The 19,029-nt window shown below is 46.9% G+C and overlaps 1 protein-coding gene across 3 annotated transcripts in view; it reads left to right on the top strand.

Annotated features, from left to right (window-relative positions):
- Positions 1-19,029, top strand: part of ACAP3 (ArfGAP with coiled-coil, ankyrin repeat and PH domains 3) — a 160,903-nt gene that overhangs the window by 120,659 nt on the left and 21,215 nt on the right. For all 3 annotated transcript variants that reach the window (XM_083628613.1, XM_083628615.1, XM_083628614.1), the window contains 10 exons: positions 898-1,009; positions 4,390-4,598; positions 8,489-8,558; positions 9,430-9,524; positions 10,117-10,331; positions 11,860-11,964; positions 12,912-13,013; positions 13,171-13,263; positions 15,037-15,257; positions 16,984-17,093. In XM_083628613.1, the coding sequence (XP_083484739.1) occupies positions 898-1,009; positions 4,390-4,598; positions 8,489-8,558; positions 9,430-9,524; positions 10,117-10,331; positions 11,860-11,964; positions 12,912-13,013; positions 13,171-13,263; positions 15,037-15,257; positions 16,984-17,093 (1,332 nt within the window). The remainder of the gene's footprint in view (positions 1-897; positions 1,010-4,389; positions 4,599-8,488; positions 8,559-9,429; positions 9,525-10,116; positions 10,332-11,859; positions 11,965-12,911; positions 13,014-13,170; positions 13,264-15,036; positions 15,258-16,983; positions 17,094-19,029) is intronic.

The following is a 19,029-nucleotide window of genomic DNA, read 5'->3' as shown; positions in this document are numbered from 1 at the left end:
ATTCCCCAAAGGGAAGTCTGTAACAGCACTCTTTTAATTGTGGCTAGTAGCCATTAATAGCCCTCTCCTCCATGAATTTTTCTCATCCTCTTTTAAAGCCATCCAAGCTGGTAATAATAATAATGATAATAATAATTTTATTATTTATACCCCCCACCCAAATCTGGTGGCCATCACTACATCTTTCAGTAGTAGAGTCCATTGTTTACTTAGGTGCTGTGTGGCCCATTTTAACAGATCTGCATGTTTACAAAATTTAGGGGAGCTTTTATAAAAGGCCCAAAGCAAAGGCCAATCTGGTCCCATATCCTGTTCTCACAGTGGCCAACCAGATGCCTGCAGGAAGCCCACAAGCAAGACGCAATGTCTACTCGGGTTCCAAAGTGGACTCTCCTGATCCAGTCCGGGAGCGGATTATGACCCAGATTGGATAAATGGTCCAATTCAGGATGGTCCACGCACCAGATTCCATTACCAAGCACTGTCTCTGTTCCGTTCCCATATAAACGTTTTGGGTAGTCAGTGTTTTAATTCCTTGGCTTGATGTTCCGTCACACAATGGGGAAGTCGATCTTTCCAAGGCATGTGTGCATCAGGTACAGCCAGCTGCCGCCCTCATGGTGTATTAACAACAGCCCTTTATTGGTTGTTTATTTATGTGTGGCATTTATTTTCCGTCTGTCCTCTGAGGAAGTTTGAACCCTGTTCTCCCAGGCCCCGCACTGGTTCTCATCTCCACAACAGCCCTTCAGGTATTTGAAGAGGGCTTGTTCATGTCCCCTCTCAGTCTCCTCCTCCAGGCTTAAGCACACCCTGCTCTTTCGACTAGAATCATAGAATGGTAGCGTGGGAAGGGACCACAAGGGTCATCTAGTCCAACCCCAACTTCCCTTTCAGGAGCTGTATGCTGCAGGCCGATTCAGAGAAACTGCGCCAGGCGTGGATCCAAGCGGTTCAAGCTAGCATCGCCTCTGCCTATCGAGAGAGTCCCGACAGCTGCTACATTGAAGTAAGGACATGTGATTTTCGTTTCTGTCACTTTCTTATCCCCCTCCCCCCCCCCGCTTTCCAATCTTATGTTCCGTTCTCCACATTCCTACATCAGTTTGTGATTTTTTAAATAAAAAAAGTCCTTGTGAAAATTCAACGTTTTAAACATTTTTATTTATTTTAGTTTTATTTATTTATTGAATTTATATACCGCCCTATACCCAGAGGTCTCAGGGTGGTTCACAGAAAAGATCACAATATATAAGAACAAAACGAAAACAATAACCCAATAACACCCCCAAATTTCTTCTAAATTTGCATGCAATTTTGCCACATGTTTGCAAAGCAGTTTTCCCAATGTAATGTATGTTTCAATGCTATTTTCACCAATATGTGCCACGTTATGCACGCTTCACCCGAGTGTATGCATTTTTTTGGGGGGGGGACAAATTCCTGGGCAGGAGAACTGTGTTGCAAAATCTGGAAAAGTGTAAATGCAAAACGATGGCTGTGTTTCAGTTTGCACATTGTTTTGCAAAACATGAATTACCGTATTTTTCGCCCTATAGGACGCACTTTTCCCCCACCAAAAATGAAGGGGAAATCTGTGTGCGTCCTATGGGGCGAATACAGGCTTTCGCTGAAGCTTGGAGAGCGAGAGGGGTCGGTGCGCACCGACCCCTCTCGCTCTCCAGGCTTCAGGAAGCTATCCGCAAGCCTGGGGAGCCCACGGGAGTTCCCGCAGGGCTCCCCACGCTGTGGATAGCAGCCTGCCGCCCGGCGCACAGGGCGCCCTGAAGCAGAGCGCCAAGCGCGCCAGGCAGACATCGGCCAGCCCCACAAGCTCGGGGGACAGCGGGGAGGCGGATCGCCGCCATACTGCTGTTCCCCAACCTGGTTTTGGGGGGGAAATAAAGGAAAAAAATTTTTCCTTTATTTCCCCCCCAAAAAACTAGGTGTGTCCTAAGGGACTTAGTGTCCTATGGGACGAAAAATACGGTAGGTAGGTTCGCTTATCAATGCGAACTGAATTGAATTTCTCCCCCCTCCCCCACCATCCCTACATTGAAGTGAGATCAGGGTACGGGGAGCGAAAGAGGTGCCAGTTGTGGGGTCTACCCCACCCAGTAAGTGCAGTTGCCATTTCCAAGTTCAGTAATGTGTATCTGATATGAAAACATCCTAATAGGGGTGACCAGGTGGACAAAATTCACAGCACAGGTTTAAAGACATGTCTAGGATCAGTTTATTTACTTTAAAATATTTATTTGCAATTTGTCAGACCAGAGTACACGCACCCCGCGAAGACCAGCAGTTTGCTTTTGACGCCTGTTCGGCTCTCATACATAAGTCAAAAAATCATACCTCTGCTTAATCCCTTGTTTGTTGTTCACAAGCTGGGGTAGGAGGCGTTAAAGATCCCTTTGCCTCTCAGAGAGTAGTAGAGTTGGAAGGGATCCCAAGGATCATCTAGTCCAACCCCCTGCAATTCAGGAATCACTGCTCACCTCTCTCTTGGTTTGCAATGGATTAATTTGGCAGAACCCATGGCACTGGCTCTTCGGCATGCCCTCTTTTTTATTTTTTTAAGCCCCCTCTTAAAATTGAATGGCTGACTCAGAGTTCTAGAGCAGGGAAAAATCATGGTAGGAGGATGATGAACATAAAACCAAATGTGTTTTTCTAGGAATTAGCCTGTAGAGCCATCTGGTGGTAGAGTTTCATTGCACATGCCAGAAACTGTGAGTGCCTGTAATGCTTCTACAGTATTAAGATGGAAGGTAACATGCAATTCATCTGTGGGAGAATCTTTAACTTTCTGAAATAGGGTAACTGACACTGTTGCGTTTTCTGCATGCGATAGACTGCAGTAGAACAGAATTTTCTGTGTTCTGTCCCCTGAATTGCAAGTTGAACGATAAGAATGATGATGATAAGATAATCATTGTCATCATTCTCATTACATTTCTACCCCACTTTTCCTCCGGGGAGCTCAAGGTGGCATGCAAAGTACCCTCCACTCCCCATTTTATCCTCACAACAACCCTGTGAGGTAGGTTAGGCTGAGAGACAGTGGCTGGCCCAAGTTGATCCCAACGAGCTTGATGGCTGAGTGGGCATTTGGACCTTAGTCTTCTGGGCTCTTGTTCAATGCTCTAACAACTACACAACATTTGTTGTTGTTGTTTAGTCGTTTAGTCGTGTCTGACTCTTCGTGACCCCATGGACCAGAGCACGCCAGGCACCCCTGTCCTCCACTGCCTCCCGCAGTTTGGTCAAACTCATGCTGGTAGCTTCGAGAACACTATCCAACCATCTCGTCCTCTGTCGTCCCCTTCTCCTTCTGCCCTCCATCTTTCCCAACATCAGGGTCTTTTCCAGGGAGTCTTCTCTTCTCATGAGGTGGCCAGAGTATTGGAGCCTCAGCTTCATGATCTGTCCTTCCAGTGAGCACTCAGGGCCGATTTCCTTAAGAATGGATAGGTTTGATCTTCTTGCAGTCCATGGGACTCTCAGGAGTCTCCTCCAGCACCATAATTCAAAAGCATCAATTCTTCAGCGATCAGCCTTCTTTATGGTCCAGCTCTCACTTCCATACATCACTACTGGGAAAACCATAGCTTTAACTATATGGACCTTTGTTGGCAAGGTGATGTCTCTGCTTTTTAAGATGCTGTCTAGGTTTGTCATAGACTCTTTCATTTTGCATCATGGTGGATGCAAACAGCAAAAGGGTCTCATTTCCTTGGGGCAAATGGAAAAAGAGCTTCATTTCATTGGGGCAAAGGGGGCACTGCCCCACCAACCTCAGTCTGCCCTCAGCCAGCCCCCGTCTTTCTGCCTTCTGACTTACAACCAATCTGAGGGTAGCCCCTCTTGCCAATGGCTCTGTCTCTGCCTGTCATTGGTTCTGGCGCCACCTACTGTTGGGCTCCCTGCCTTCTGCCCTACCAGTCTCAATGGGAACCAGCCACTACTGGAATAATAATAAAAATTTATTATTTATACCCCACCCATCTGGCTGGGCCTCCCTAGCCACTCTGGGCAGCTTCCAGCAAAATATTAAAATACAGTATTGCATCAAACACTAAAAACTTCCCTAAACAGGGCTGCCTTCAGATGTCTTCTAAAAGTCTGGTAGTTGTTGTTCTCTTTGACATCTGGTGGGAGGGCGTTCCACAGGGCGGGTGCCACTACCAAGAAGGCCCTCTGCCTGGTTCCCTGTAACTTGGCTTCTCGCAGTGAGGGAACCCCCAGAAGGCCCTTGGCGCTGGACCTCAGTGTCCGGGTAGAACGATGGGGGTGAAGACGCTCCTTCAGATATACTGGGCCGAGGCCGCAAGAAACACCAGCAGGCAATTTTTTCATTGCTCAATCCCCCTCTGTGCCTTTTCCCAGAGACTGGACCGAACAGCTTCTCCTTCCACCAGCAGCATCGACTCGGCTACTGACTCGCGGGACCGCAGTGCCAAAGGCGAAACCATCCTGCAGAGGGTGCAGAGCATCCCAGGCAATGACCAGTGCTGCGACTGCGGGCAAGCCGACCCCCGCTGGGCCAGCATCAACTTGGGCATCTTACTATGCATTGAATGTTCAGGGATTCACAGGTAAGCTTGCTGAGTCGATCCCAGCAAATGGGGCACAAGGGCAATGGAATCGCCCTGCTCTGTTGGACTCAAAGGTCCATCAGTTCAAGCATCCTGTTCCAATAAGCCAGCCGTAAGCCCTCTGAGAAACTCACAAAAAGGGCAATGGCATGCCTTTCCTGTCCAGACTACTCGTCCATCTAGCTTGGTATTGACTACACTAACTGGCTGCGGTCCTCTTAATTATTGGTATTTTTATTGACACTTGATATACAAATGTTCAAACCCAATACAAAGTATATTTTTATAATACAGTGGACGCTCAGGTTACGAACGTGATCCATGCGGGATGCACGTTCACAACCCGCAGCGGTGCGTCTGCACATGCGCGGGTTGCGATTTGGCGCTTCTGTGCATGCACGGCCGCCGAAACCCGGAAGTAACCTGTTCCTGTACTTCCGGGTTTCAGCGGTCCGTAATCCGAAAAACCGCAACCTGAAGCATCTGTAACCCGAGGTATGACTACACCAGAATAGAAGATATATTTTTTAAAATCTAATCTAAAAGGAACAGGAGCAGAAAGAAGAAAAATGGGGGGAAAGAAAGGGGTGGGGAGAAAAAAAGAGAGAGAAAGAAAATAAAGTGGAAAAAAGATAAAAAGACTTCCGGTTCTCTTGTCTGTCATCTAAATATAGTATTCACTCATTAATACCCAACTATTGTATTTTCTATAAGCCTTTATTTTTTCACTCTTCAAATCCAGGTGTTACAAATTCGTTTTCTCTTTCACGCAAAAAGCCCCAAATCAGTTTCCAATCCTTAATAAATGTTAGTTGTGATTTTTCTCCAATTAAACATGTTGACTTTGCCATCTCAGCTAAGTCCAGTAATTTTAGATTCAGGTAGGTAGCCATGCTGGTCTGACGCAGTAAAAATAAATAAAAAATTTTCCAGTAACGCGTTAGAGACCAACTAAGTTTGTTCTGGGTATAAGCTTTCGTGTGCATGTGTATCTTTTCTTTTATTAAAAGATAAACATACAAAATACAAAAAAAACCAACGAATAGATACAAAAGTTAAAAACAAACCCATTTTTTGTAACTTTAAACTCATTAGCTTGCTTCCTTGACTTCCTCACACCTCCCCTTTCTGTATTCCCATTTAAATAATCAGATCAGCAAATCCTTACCCTCTTTCGTTTATCTTAACTCTATATCTTAACATATTATAGCTCTATATTTTCATCCATTATCAACTCATATTTGCATATTCTCACTAACTTTGTTGCTAGTGCCTCTTATTTTCAATCCAACATCATTTTTAACATTCATTAATTTTACAGTGTTTCTGAAGATAGTCTTTAAATTTCTTCCAATCTTCTTCCACCAACTCTTCTCCCAGGTCTCAGATTCTGCCAGTCATTTCCGCTAATTCCATATAGTCCATCACCTTCATCTGCCACTCTTCCAGGGTGGGTAAATCTTGTGTCTTCCAATACTTTGCAATGAGTATTCTTGCTGCTGTTGTTGCATACATGAAGAAAGTTCTATCCTTCTTTGGCACCAATTGGCCGACTATGCCCAGGAGAAAGACCTCTTGTTTCTTCAGGAAGGTATATTTAAATACCTTTTTCATTTCATTATAGATCATCTCCCAGAAAGCCTTAATCTTTGGGCACGTCCACCAAAGGTGAAAGAATGTACCTTCATTTTCTTTACATTTCCAACATTTGTTATCGGGCAAATGATATATTTTTGCAAGCTTGACTGGTGTCATGTACCACCTGTATATCATTTTCATAATATTCTCTCTTAAGGCATTACATGCCGTAAATTTCATACCGGTGGTCCACAACTGTTCCCAGTCCGCAAACATAATGTTATGACCAATATCTTGTGCCCATTTAATCATAGCAGATTTAACCGTTTCATCCTGCGTATTCCATTTCAATAGCAAGTTATACATTCTTGAAAGTATCTTAGTTTTGGGATCTAACAATTCTGTTTCCAATTTTGATTTTTCCACCTGGAAGACATTTTTTTTGTCCAAATTATAGGCCTCTCTTATTTGATAATAATGAAGCCAGTCTCGCACTTTATCTTTTAATTTCTCAAAACTCTGCAATTTCAATTTATCTCCTTCTTGTTCCAATATTTCCCAATATTTCGGCCATTTGGCCTCCATATTGAGCTTTTTCTGAGCCTTCGCTTCCATTGGTGACAACCACCTTGGGGTTTTATTTTCCAATAAGTCTTTGTATCTTATCCAGACATTGAACAATGCTTTCCTGACAATATGCTCTGCGCTGCTGCGTTACACTAGTCTGCTGCTGTCTAACCTTTCCCAATCTTGTTGTCTTTTCCTGAAGCAAGTCTGCCATGCCACTTTATCTTGGGATCTGAAAGTCAAGGTCAATCCCACGGCCAAAACTTGTTTTGCTACGGAAGTTTCCCAGGCCAGTCGAGAGTGGAAAATCCCCTGGCTAGTTGCAAGAATTTCAAAGTTCCTCTAGGGGGACACAGTAACGATCAATGGTATTGCAATAAAGTCTCTTTTCCGATTTTCCAAAGTCCCCCTTCTACAAAAGAAAAAAGCAACAGTTCCAAATCCAAAGTAACCCTCAGAGTAAAAGTGTCTCATTTGCAGAGTTAACTGTCACAAAGTTACATTGTCCATAAATAGTGATCTGGCAGTCCGTTCCCAAGGATTAAGTGGTGGTCTTTTACTCCTTTTTCCTCCACTTTTTTTGCAGGCAAAATATATTTTCTCCTCTTCCCTCCCCTCTCCTGCAATTCAAGGAGGGAAATCCTTTAATTTGACGTTAGGATTTAAGTCCTTTTAAACCCAGCTCTCCAGCGTTTGCTTGATCAGTCTTTGCTTTGATCTATATACAGAAAGGAAGGCGGACTTCCTGTTTGCGCCTTCCCGTTTTAGTGCCAAATTAATCCTCTTTTTCTTGAATCCCCCGGTCTTTGAACTTGACCTACTCACGGGTAGTTGTCTGTTAGCCGAATTGTCCCAGGAAAAAGGTCAGCGCTCTCCGGCAACGGCTGTGCGGCTTCGCTCCACGGAAGAAGCAGTTGGCTCTCAGCACCGCGCCTATCTCCCCGTTTCGCTCTGGGACCCCTTGCGGGGTTCCCTCGCACTTAGGGGGGGCGCTAAAGGTGCCCGCTGAGTCCCACGAACACAGGCTTCTCCCGCCTGTAGTTTTCTAAAGGGTCCCCGCGTCGCCGTCGCGGCTAGACCCGATTTCCGTGGAGTTGTTCCCTCACAGCTGGAGGGAATCCGCCATTACCGATGGCGCCGCCTCCGGAAGTCCCCCGTGTGCATGTGTATCTGAAGAAGTGTGCATGCACATGATAACTTATACCCAGAACAAACTTAGTTGGTCTCTAAGGGGCTACTGGACAATTTTTTATTTATTTCCAGTAATTTTATCAGCCATTCCTCTGTAGTATGTATCTTTCCATCCTGGCAGGGGTTCTCCAGGATTTCAGACAAGGGACACTCCTAGCTCTACCTGGAGATAAGAGCATAAGACAGGCCTGCTGGATCAGGCCAAAGCAGGTCCATCTACTCTTGGACATGAGCACAAGAGCAGCCCTCTCCACCTGCAATTCCCAGCAGCTGATATTCAGAGGCATAATGCTTCTGCCAGAAGAAGCAGAACATAGCAATCACGACTAGTAGCCACCAATACTTTTGTCCTCCATAGCACCAGGGATAGAACCTGCACCCAGAACAGGTGTTCTAACCACTGACCCTGTACTAGACTGGCTGCGTGTGCAGAAATCCTGTGGACGTGCTGATTAATACGTGCCACCTTGTGTGTGTGTGTGTGTGTGTGTACCAAACAGCAGATGAACTGTACAACCACTCTCCTCTCTTGTCTGTTTCCCCCTTCCCTACAGGAGCTTAGGGGTCCACTGCTCCAAAGTGCGGTCGCTCACACTGGATTCCTGGGAGCCAGAGCTACTGAAGGTAGAGGCCCAAACTCCGAATGACAAATAGGTAGTAGGCAGCAAGGGTTAGTGGGTGGAAGGGGGGCAGCCTGTGCTTTATAGGATGCACCCCTTGAGGGGGTGGGGTGGGAGCTCTCTGGCGCACTTTGTTGGACTACAGTTCCCATCGTCCCTGTCCATTGGCCATGCTAGCTGGGAATGATGGGAATTGTACTCCCACAACATCTGAAGGGGCCCATGTTGGCTATCCTTAATCTACCTGCTAGGGATGGGATTTCAGTTTCTCATTTTTCCGGTCATAAGTTCGGTTCTCCACATTTCCACATCAGTTTGTAATCTTTATTTTTTTATATAAAGTCCTCATGAAAATTCATCAACATTCTGTGCTCATTTCTGCCACTGTACACATTTTGCAGTTTCCCTAATTGACACAATTTTTGCAAAACCCATTTTCCCCCTGAAATAATGATTTTTAAAGTGTTGTTTTCATGAATGTATGCATTTGAATGCAAATTGTATTCATATATATATATATATATATATATATATATATATATATATGCCTTCTTTTGTACACATTTCATTTGTTGAGGACTGCATTGAAAAATTTGGATAAGTGTGAATTTCAAAGGTGCGAATTTCAAAGGTTGATTGTGTTTCTGCTTTATTATTATTATTATTATTATTATTATCATCATCATTATCATTATTATTTATTATATAAACTGGATCAAATTTCTTCGCTGTTGGGGAAAATGAGAAACTGACAGAAACCGAAATTGAGAGAGTCAGCCATCCCTAATTGTGGGTAAATGCAGTTGGCTGCGGACGGAGGGAGTAGAGCATCTCTTCTCCCTAACATACTGTGTTTCTGCTTGCTTTCCTAAAAGCTGATGTGTGAGCTGGGGAATGCCACCATGAACCAGATCTACGAGGCGCAGTGCGAGGAGATGGGACTCAAGAAGCCCACCGCGGGCAGCTCAAGGTATGGCTGTCTCCCCTCCGCTCTGCAATGTGTAGGCCAGGAAGGCCCTCTTGAAGGGCAATACCCTCTAGACCAGAAATGGAGAGCCTATAGCCCTCCAGGTGTTATTGAGTACTACCAAGTCTTATGAGGAACGGTTGAGGGAGCTGGGTATGTTTAGCTTGGTAAAGAGGAGACTGAGAGGAGGGATGATCGCCATCTTCAGATATCTATAGGGCTGTCACATGGAGGATGGAGTAAGCTTGTTTACTCCTGGGACATGAAGCAATGGCTTCAAGTTACGAGGAAGGAGATTCCGACTAAGCGTCGGGAAGATCTTTCGGACGGTAAGAGCTGTTCGACAGTGGAACAGACTCCCTTTCTCATTGTCGACCTTGTTAACCCAGCAGGAGGTAAACTCTTTCCGATCCACTGATATTCAACCCTGAGATCAGCCGGTAGATCGCAATGCACCCTCTTATCTATTTGTGGCCTAGCCCCATAAACAAGTCAGAGCAAAGGCTCAGCCTAACCTCTGCATCAGCTTTGTGCAAAGCAAATCAAGATGGACGCTGAACCAAACGGTTCTTCATGAAACGGAGTTCCCTCTCAGGCAGGACAAAGAAGCATGGATCAAAGTCAAATACGTGGAGAAGAAGTTCCTGAAGCAGCTGTCGACTGGGGAGGCCCTGGTGGAGAATGAGAGGAAACCCCGGCGCTGGAGCGTGAAAAAGTGCCAGAGGCGCAACAGCTCCACAAAAGCGCCCACGGCACGGAGGAAGTACCGGCACGAAGCAGGAAACGCATCACCAGCAGCACACTCTTCAGGTGAGGAACTGCTGTTTGCCACACCAGCCCTTATTTTCTGCATGTGTCGTCTCTTAGAAGAGATGGTTCATCCGTGGCTCAGTTCAGTAACGCAATGTATTTATTTTTTTTTACTTCACATTAGGCATTTTCAGAAGTCACATTCAGAGTTTTTGAAGGGTCCTGCTGGGTTGGACCAATGCCTATACAAATTAAAGCACGTCACCATTCTATAAGGTGTCAAAGTGCAGGCAGGATTTCTCCACTCTCTCATCTTAGCGCTGTGGGGCCACAGTGCTAAGACCGGAGGTGAGCCTCTGTCTGCTCTTTAAAAAGCAGCAGGCAGAGGCATATCTCCAATCTTAGCACTGTCAGGAGATTGACCGGTGGACAGCTCTGTCCACTCTGAAAATGGCCCTACTGAGATAATAACTTTCCATAGATTTAGCTTGGTAATAATAGATATTGCAAATCATATAGGAACATTTACTATATAGTTTTTGAAAGTTGTTCATTTGCTGTGCGTTCCACACACCTTTTAAGTTAGCATAACTAAACTCTGCATGGTGGTTCCTGAGACATCAAGATCCCATGAGCAGGGTTTTTTTGCAACTGGATTCCATTTTGTATCAGGATGGCGGATAGAACCTTTCAAAACCTCACTAATCTTAACCACTGATTTTCAAACTGCACACTTATTTGGACTGTTAGAAGAGCACACTGGTGTACAAGATGGCTGGTGGATGATATAGGATGGTACTGTTGTCCTACTCAGAATATTCCCATTGAAATTAATGGATATAGCTAACTTTGGTTCATTAATTGCAGTGAGTAGCACTTAGCTGAATACCTCCCAAAGCACTTGCTCTGCAGATAATGCTACTCATTACTCATTCTGTAACTCATTCCACATTTAAGGACCTAAGAAGAGCCTGCTGGATGTAGTCCTGCCTCCTCTTCTCACAGTGGCCAACCAGATGCGTATGGAGACTGAAAGCAGGACCTCAGCATAACAATATTCTCCCTTCTTGCAGTTTTCAGCAGCTGGTATTCAGAAGCATGGCTGCCTCCAACTGTGGAGGCAGAACCGGGCCATCATGACTCATTGTTGCTGATAACCCTGTCCTCCATGAATTTGTCTCAAAGCCACCCAAGCTGGTGGTCATCACTGCCTCCTGTGGCAGTGAGTTCCATAGTTTAACCATGTCCTGTATTATACAGTGGTACCTCGGGTTGCATATGCTTCAGGTTATAGACACTTCAGGTTACAGACTCCGCTAACCCAGAAATAGTGCTTCAGGTTAAGAACTTTGCTTCAGGATGAGAACAGAAATCGTGCTCCGGCGGTGCAGCGGCAGTAGGAGGCCCCATTAGCTAAAGTGGTGCTTCAAGTTAGGAACAGTTTCAGGTTAAGAATGGACCTCCGGAACAAATTAAGTACTTAACCCGAGGTACCACTGTATTGTGGGTGGGTGTGCACAAGTTGTGTGCGTGAGAACACACAAACAACAAATCCAGGGACTATATAAGGGTTGCTCTTTCCACACAGCTGCCACCCTTGAGAGGAAGTTCCGACGGGATTCCCTCTTCTGCCCCGACGAGCTGGATTCGCTTTTCTCGTACTTCGACACGGGAGCCGGGGCTGGGCCACGCAGTAAGTACAGCTAAGCTGCTGGCGACTTTGCCCTTCCATTCTGCCGCATCTGGGGCGTGCATCTTGAGTCGCAACAACAGCAAAAGCACTGAGAAAGGGTGGGGTTGGAGGGAAAAATACACAATGGGTTGTATCTAAGTAAGTTCTACTCTTCAGTAGGACTGCACTGGCTAGAACCCAAGTATTTTTCAGGAACCTCAATCTATTGTCCCCCCCCCCCCAATTTCACCTTTATCATTTCCTGCCCCCTTCGTCTTTTTATGCTTTGTGGGATGAGTTTCCTTCTTTTTCTCCCCTTCTTAAAAGGACAGCTAATATAAACTCTTTATATAATCTATACAGAACATTGAACAGTACTAAATATATGAAATATGCACTCTCTGCAAAACCAAATAAACAGAAATCTTATACATCTCTGAAAATCACAAAATATGCACTCTTGATGGATTCTCTTGAAAATATAGAACCAAATAAACATAAGTTTTATTAGTCTCTGAAAGTCTTTGTAGACTATGCAACTCTCTGAAAGAAGACTGGTGAAAACAAGCCATAAATCTGTGCATATTTTGTGATTTTCAGAGATTTATAAGATTTCTGTTTATTTGGTTTTGCAGAGAGTGCATATTTCATACTGTTCAATGTTCTGTATAGATTATATAAAGAGTTTTTATTGACATCTCATTGTTGTACTGGGTCATCGTGTTGCCTTGGCTATTACTGATAATTGTTACCAACACAGGGGTTTAACGGTTTGGTCACTAAAAGGACAGTTAGCCAGCTTTCTTTCCAGTCCCCCTCTCCCATTCATCCTTTAAGGAGAGCAAGATCCATTCTAGATTGCTGCATTTCTTTAAATAAATAAATAAATAAATAAATAAATAAGCAGAAAAACCACCTGTGCCTGTGACCATGACTGCCTCCTCAACTTCCGTCCACCTTCCACTTAGGTGGCAACCACATCTCTGTGCCGCACCCCCTGGCAGCCAGCCCATGGAGCGACAGTGGTAATGGTCCCACTGGGAGCGGGTCGCCATTCCTCCTGGATGGAGGTAAGGTGGAATGGCTTGGCAGCATAGCCCTACGGGAGGCGCGAAGTGGAATTTCCACATTCAGAGGCAGTATACCTCTGGGTACCAGATGCTTGTGTGTGTGTGTGTCTACCCGCATACTAAAATGCCCTTGGATTGTGTCTTGTTGGCCCCGCAGGTCTGAGCAGTGACAGTGGGCTGGGCGGCAGCACCGACGGCAGCACTGACGTCCTAGTGTTTGGCTCGGTGGTGGACAGCGTCACGGAGGAAGGTAAGTACTCCTTGATAAAGGTAACGGTAAAGGGACCCCTGACCGTTAAGTCCAGTCACGAACCACTCTGGGGTTACGGCGCTCATCTTGCTTTATTGGCCGAGGGAGCCGGCGTACAGCTTCCGGGTCATGTGGCCAGCATGACCAAGCTGCTTCTGGCGAACCAGAGCAGCAGACGGAAACGCCGTTTACCTTCCCGCTGGAGCGGTACCTATTTATCTACTTGCACTTTGACGTGCTTTCGAACTGCTAGGTTGGCAGGAGCAGGAACCAAGCAACAGGAGCTCACCCCATCGCAGGGATTCAAACTGCCGACCTTCTGATCGGCAAGCCCTGGGCTCTGTGGTTTAACCCACAGCGCCACCGCGTCCTTGATAGCTGACTTCGGTTATCTGATAAATTTGGACTCCTGACATGAGAGCCTTTTGCAGCGCAAGGGCCACATTCCTTACCTGGCAACCTTCCAGGGGTCACATGGCACTGATGGGCAGGGCCAGGGACAAAAGTGGGCAGGCAGGGCCAGGGGTGTCAGTTTTAACTTTTGTGCAGTGGGACAATTTCTACTCTCTCTTTCTTCCTCTCCTTCTCATGCACCCACACACCCCTCTCTTATCCTCCATTCATCAAGTTTCAAGAGCACATTCCAGTGAAGCAGAAACACTCAAGGAGGGTGTGAAGCCAGGCTGGTTGAGGGGTGTGGCCTGGGGAGATGGGGTTTGGCCTGGGGAGAATTCTAAGGGCCAGTCAGAAAGGCCCATAGGGCCACATCTGCTACTTAGCCCGGCCTGAGGTTCTGTATGCCTGCTCCAGTGCAAAGCAAGGAAATAAATCAGGAGGTGGGTGTCAGAGCTGCCCAAGGTCCCAGCTCACAAAGGACCAACGCTGCTTCGTTGTTAAGTACAAAAGCCTTTATTGAAGTTCAGTTTCACTTCCAGAGCCGCAGCGCGCAGCTCTACGTCTCACTGTCAGACCGCTGATGATCCCTCTGAATCTCCTCCCCCTGTACACCAGTTTAAGACCCTCGCCTTGCTCCACCTTTTCCGCTGCTCTTTCCTCCTCTGGGTCCGCCTGCCCGCCGGGGTCTCGCCCTTTCTAGCCTCTTCTGACGCTGATTCCCCTGAGCCTTCTCCCTCCCTCCGGCGGGCTTTAGGAGCTGGTTCCCCATCCGGGTCTCCTGCTGTCCCCCGCGCCTGCACATTTGAACTTGGCGCGCGCGCCCAGCCAGCAGCTTTCCTCCTGACCGTTTCACTGCTGCTGTCACTGCTTCCCCCTTCGGGGGGGCTAGCTGCAACTGACCTCCCCTCCATTCCCCCACTCTCCGATGGAGGCGTGGTCAGCCCTGACTCACCTCCTCTGCCGGCTGGAGGGGACGCTGGCCCTGACACATGTGACTCTTCCCCCCCACTACGCTCTGGTGGGGAAACTGGTCCCGATCCCCCACTGCTGCTTTGGGGTTCCCCTCTGGCTCCTTGTTTCTGGTGCGTCCCCTCTGGGACCCCCCTTGCTCTGACCATCGGCGCCCCCTTCTGGGAATCTTCTGATTCGCTGGAGAAGCTCATGGAATCTCTCGGGCCACTGTCATACTCCCCTACACTTCCCTCGGATTCTTCCCCTTCGCTCTCCAATTCCTCTCTCCCCAGTGCTCCTGCTCCTGATTCCCTGACAGTGGGGCTATGCAAATGAGAGGGTGGTCCTAGGCAAACAAGAGGGTGGAGCTGATCTATTCCTCATGCTGGCTTTTTCTTCTCTGCCTTTTGCCCTACACCTTGTTAGAGTGCGAAGTTTCAGAAGAATCCAGCGGAGAAGCTGAAATAGAGCAAGAGGCCTCCGATCTGGAGGACCTGCGGGAGCTGCACCCGGGTTTGCTGGTTTACAAGGCTTCGCGGGCCAGGAATTTGCCTGTGATGGCAGAGGCCCTGGCGCATGGGGCGGACGTCAACTGGGTGAACGACGAGGATGAGAACAAAACCCTGTTGATCCAAGCTGTAATGGGGGTAAGGCTAACAAGCCTCAGCTATTTCAGTGGCGGTGGTGGTATTTATTTACCGTATTTTTCACTCCATAAGACGCACTTTTTTCCTCTTAAAATCTAAGGGGAAATGTCTGTGCGTCTTATGGAGTGAATGTGTGGTCCCTGGGGCTGGGGGGGGGGACCCGGGCTTCCCTCGCCAGCCCCGACAAGCTCTGTCCCACAAGTCGAGCAGCTCTGGGGTAGCCCGCAAAGCCTCTGCAGGGCAGTGGGGAGCCTTCATCCCGCTGCCCTGGAGAGGCTTCGTGTGGCTATCCCTGGCTTTTGCAGGAGGTGGGGGAAGGGACAGAGCGAGGCTCTCTCACCTCCCCCACCTCCCGCAAAAGCCCCCAAGAGCCGCATATTTTTTCTTCTTGAATTCCCCCCCCCCAAAGTAGGTGCACCTTATGGTCAGGTGCACCTTATGGAGCGAAAAATACGGTATTTCGTAAAAATTTATACACTGCCTGTTTTTAAAATAAATAAATAAAACCTTGAAGAGGTTGACAAAGAAAGATAAAACAGAGACATTCATCACTAAGAAAAATTAACAAACTTTTGAAAAGTTAAAACAACAGCAGACTAAAAACGGATTAAAACCTGCATCAACTTGCTAGACACCTGGGTTGGCAAGAATGTTTTTAGCAGGCTCCGAAAGGAGTACAGTGAGGGTCCTGACCTGATATCAATAGGCAGGGAGCTCAAAAGGGTAGGCGCTGCCACACTGAACCATCGAGTTCTTACAAATACAGAATGGGTATTATGTCCCACTGGTGACAGTGCCAGTCCTGTCAATTGAAGTGGTAGAGTGGGTGCAAATGGAGGTAAGACCAGGCCCTCCTGCAGAGGGTGGGGAGCTGCCTGGTACACTTGCCCTGGGTCTCGGAGGCCTAAGTCAGCTGTGGGGGGGGCCTCCAGGGACTGACTGGTTTTTTTGTTTGAGTTTATAACTTTATTCTAACAAGACTCCCGCCCTGGGCCTCAGACAATCTTTGCATGGGCCTGGGTAAGGTGATCTTAAAGGTAAACGGATCCCAAGTTGTTAATGATGTTGAGTTTTATCTCACATTACTCCTCCTCAGAGCAGACCCACTGAAGTTAATGGACCGTGATTAACTTGTCTGTCAAGGGAGTTTACAAGAGTAAAATTCAATAATATCTATCGATCCACATGCACACGCATATGTACAAAGTAGTTAAGAACAGCAGTGAAGCAGCAATAGATAGTAGTTGATTAAAAAGAGAGATTCATATTGTGAAGACCTGCTAAAAAGTACAGTGGAACTTCAGGTTACAGATGCGTCAGGTTACAGACTCTGCTAACCCAGAAATAGTACCTCGGGTTAAGAACTTTGCTTCAGGATGAGAACAGAAATCATGCTGCAGTGGCAGCGGGAGGCCCCATTAGCTAAAGTGGTACCTCAGGTTAAGAACCGTTTCAAGTTAAGAACGGACCTCCAGAACGAATTAAGTTCTTAACCTGAGGTACCACTGTACAGCTTAACTTTTGCAATGTCTCCCAAGGAACTCTTGCAATTGTAGCTCTGATAAAGGTGCCAAGAGTTCTGTAGGGGGGTAGCAGTCTGCTCAGAAAACTACAACTCCCAGGGCTCCCTAGCAAGAAGGGATGCAGATGACACTTGCCAAAGTCTGTTTGGTGCTCCTGTAGTTTCTTTCTCCCATCTGATCTCTCTCCCAATTGTCTCCATCAGGGCTCCTTGATAGCCTGCGAATTCTTGCTCCAGAATGGAGCAGATGTTAACCAAAGAGATATTCGAGGGCGCGCACCTCTGCATCACGCTACGTATTTGGGCCACACTGGGTGAGTCATTCGGCGCGCGAAGCTACCAGGAAGGGGTGCCTTAGCTTAAGCTGGTATATGTCAGACCTGGCTATCCATGTACTAATTGTGTCCTAGCTTGACTGCTGCTATGCATTCTATGTGGGGCTGCCTTTGAAGACAGTTCAGCATCTTCCATTGGTGCAAAATGCAGCTGTGTGGATGCTGACGGGGCCAAAGAGGTCCAATCACACTTGGTTGTCTCCAAATAAACGTGAACCCATCTAATTTGCACTTTCCACAACAATTCTCAAGACGAAACATAGCCATCTGTCGAAATTTGCACCTCTCCAAATCTTGCAATGTGGTTCTCCTCTCGAGTAATGTGTTCAGAAGTGCACCTGTTGAGGAAGGCTCATTTTGTCTCCCTGACTGGCCACCTTTGACAACTCAGGAGTTTGGAGGAGGAGCTTGGATTTGATATCCCGCTTTATCACTACCCTAAGGAGTCTCAAAACAGCTAACAATCTCCTTTCCCTTCCTCCCCCACAACAAACACTCTGTGAGGTGAGTGGGGCTGAGAGACTTCAGAGAAGTGTGACTAGCCCAAGGTCACCCAGCAGCTGCATGTGGAGGAGCGGGGAAGTGAACCCAGTTCACCAGATTACGAGTCTACTGCTCTTAACCACTACACCACACTGAGATCGGTTGTTTACTTAAAAACCTGACAACAGGCAAAGCCATGCGCTTCCTGCCTGAAATATTTTAATTCAGCCCGTCTTGGCGGGCTCCAATTTTGACTAGATTGTTCTCTGGCATTAACCAGGCAGGGGTTATTCCTCTTAGGTGGTGGTCCAGAATTATTGTTCCTCTGTAGAATAAATGGGGAGAGATCTGAGCCTAAAAATTATAGGCCACTTGGTCTCCTGGATACAAGTCCACATAAAGTTTTGTTGACTAAGCTTCAAATCTAGGCAGAGGAAAACGACATTTTTGCAGGCTGGTTTTGGGCATAGAAGAAGCACAACCAATCAATGCTTAGTACCTAGCCTGTTCGATTCCTAAAAGTCTGAGTCAGGTGGGGGGAAGTTCGTATGTGACTTTCATGGGTTTTACTTAAGTGTTTGACTTAAAGACAGAGGTGGTTTGTGTGAAAAATGATCACATACTAATATAAATATTATTTATGTATTTATTTTATTGCATTCACAGCCCACCCTTTTCTCCTAGGTGGCATACGTGGTTCTCCCCCTCCTCATTCACTCCCTACAACAACAACCTTGTGAGGTGTGTTAGGCTGAGAGGGAGCAACTGGCCCCACGGCCATGTGGGGATTTGAACCCTGGTCTCCCAGGTCACAGTCCAACACTCTAACCGTTAAACTACGCTGCTGCTTCTGATTCAGAAGCTTTTCTCACACACTGCATACACGGGGTTCAAATGTGCATAGAAATATTGGCGAACATAATGTAAAGTAAAGGTAAAGGGACTCCTGACCATTAGGTCCAGTCATGGCCGACTGGGGTTGCAGCACTCATCTCGCTTTATTGGCCGAGGGAGCCGGCGTACAGCTTCTGGGTCATGTGGCTAGCATGACTAAGCCGCTTCTGGCGAACCAGAGCAGCGCACAGAAACGCCATTTACCTTCCCGCCGGAGCGGTACCTATTTATCTACTTGCACTTTGACGTGCTTTCGAACTGCTAGGTTGGCAGGAGCTGGGACCGAGCAACGGCAGCTCACCCCGTCACGGGGATTCGAACCGCCGACTTTCTGATTGGCAAGTCCTAGGCTCTGTGGTTTAACCCACAGCGCCACCCGCGTCCCAACATAATGTACAGAAAGGCATTATTTTAAGGAGAAACCACATTGCAAAAATGAGGAGAAATAGGCACTAAAATGCTAGTGAGTTTTCACGAGGACTTTAAGCAATAATAGTAATCGCAGACTGATGTGGAAATGTGGAGAACCCAACTTAAC

The sequence above is a fragment of the Podarcis filfolensis genome (assembly GCF_964270895.1).
Source record: "Podarcis filfolensis genome assembly, chromosome: 8".
Lineage (NCBI taxonomy): Eukaryota > Metazoa > Chordata > Lepidosauria > Squamata > Lacertidae > Podarcis > Podarcis filfolensis.
This window is presented reverse-complemented; position numbering and strand designations above follow the sequence as displayed.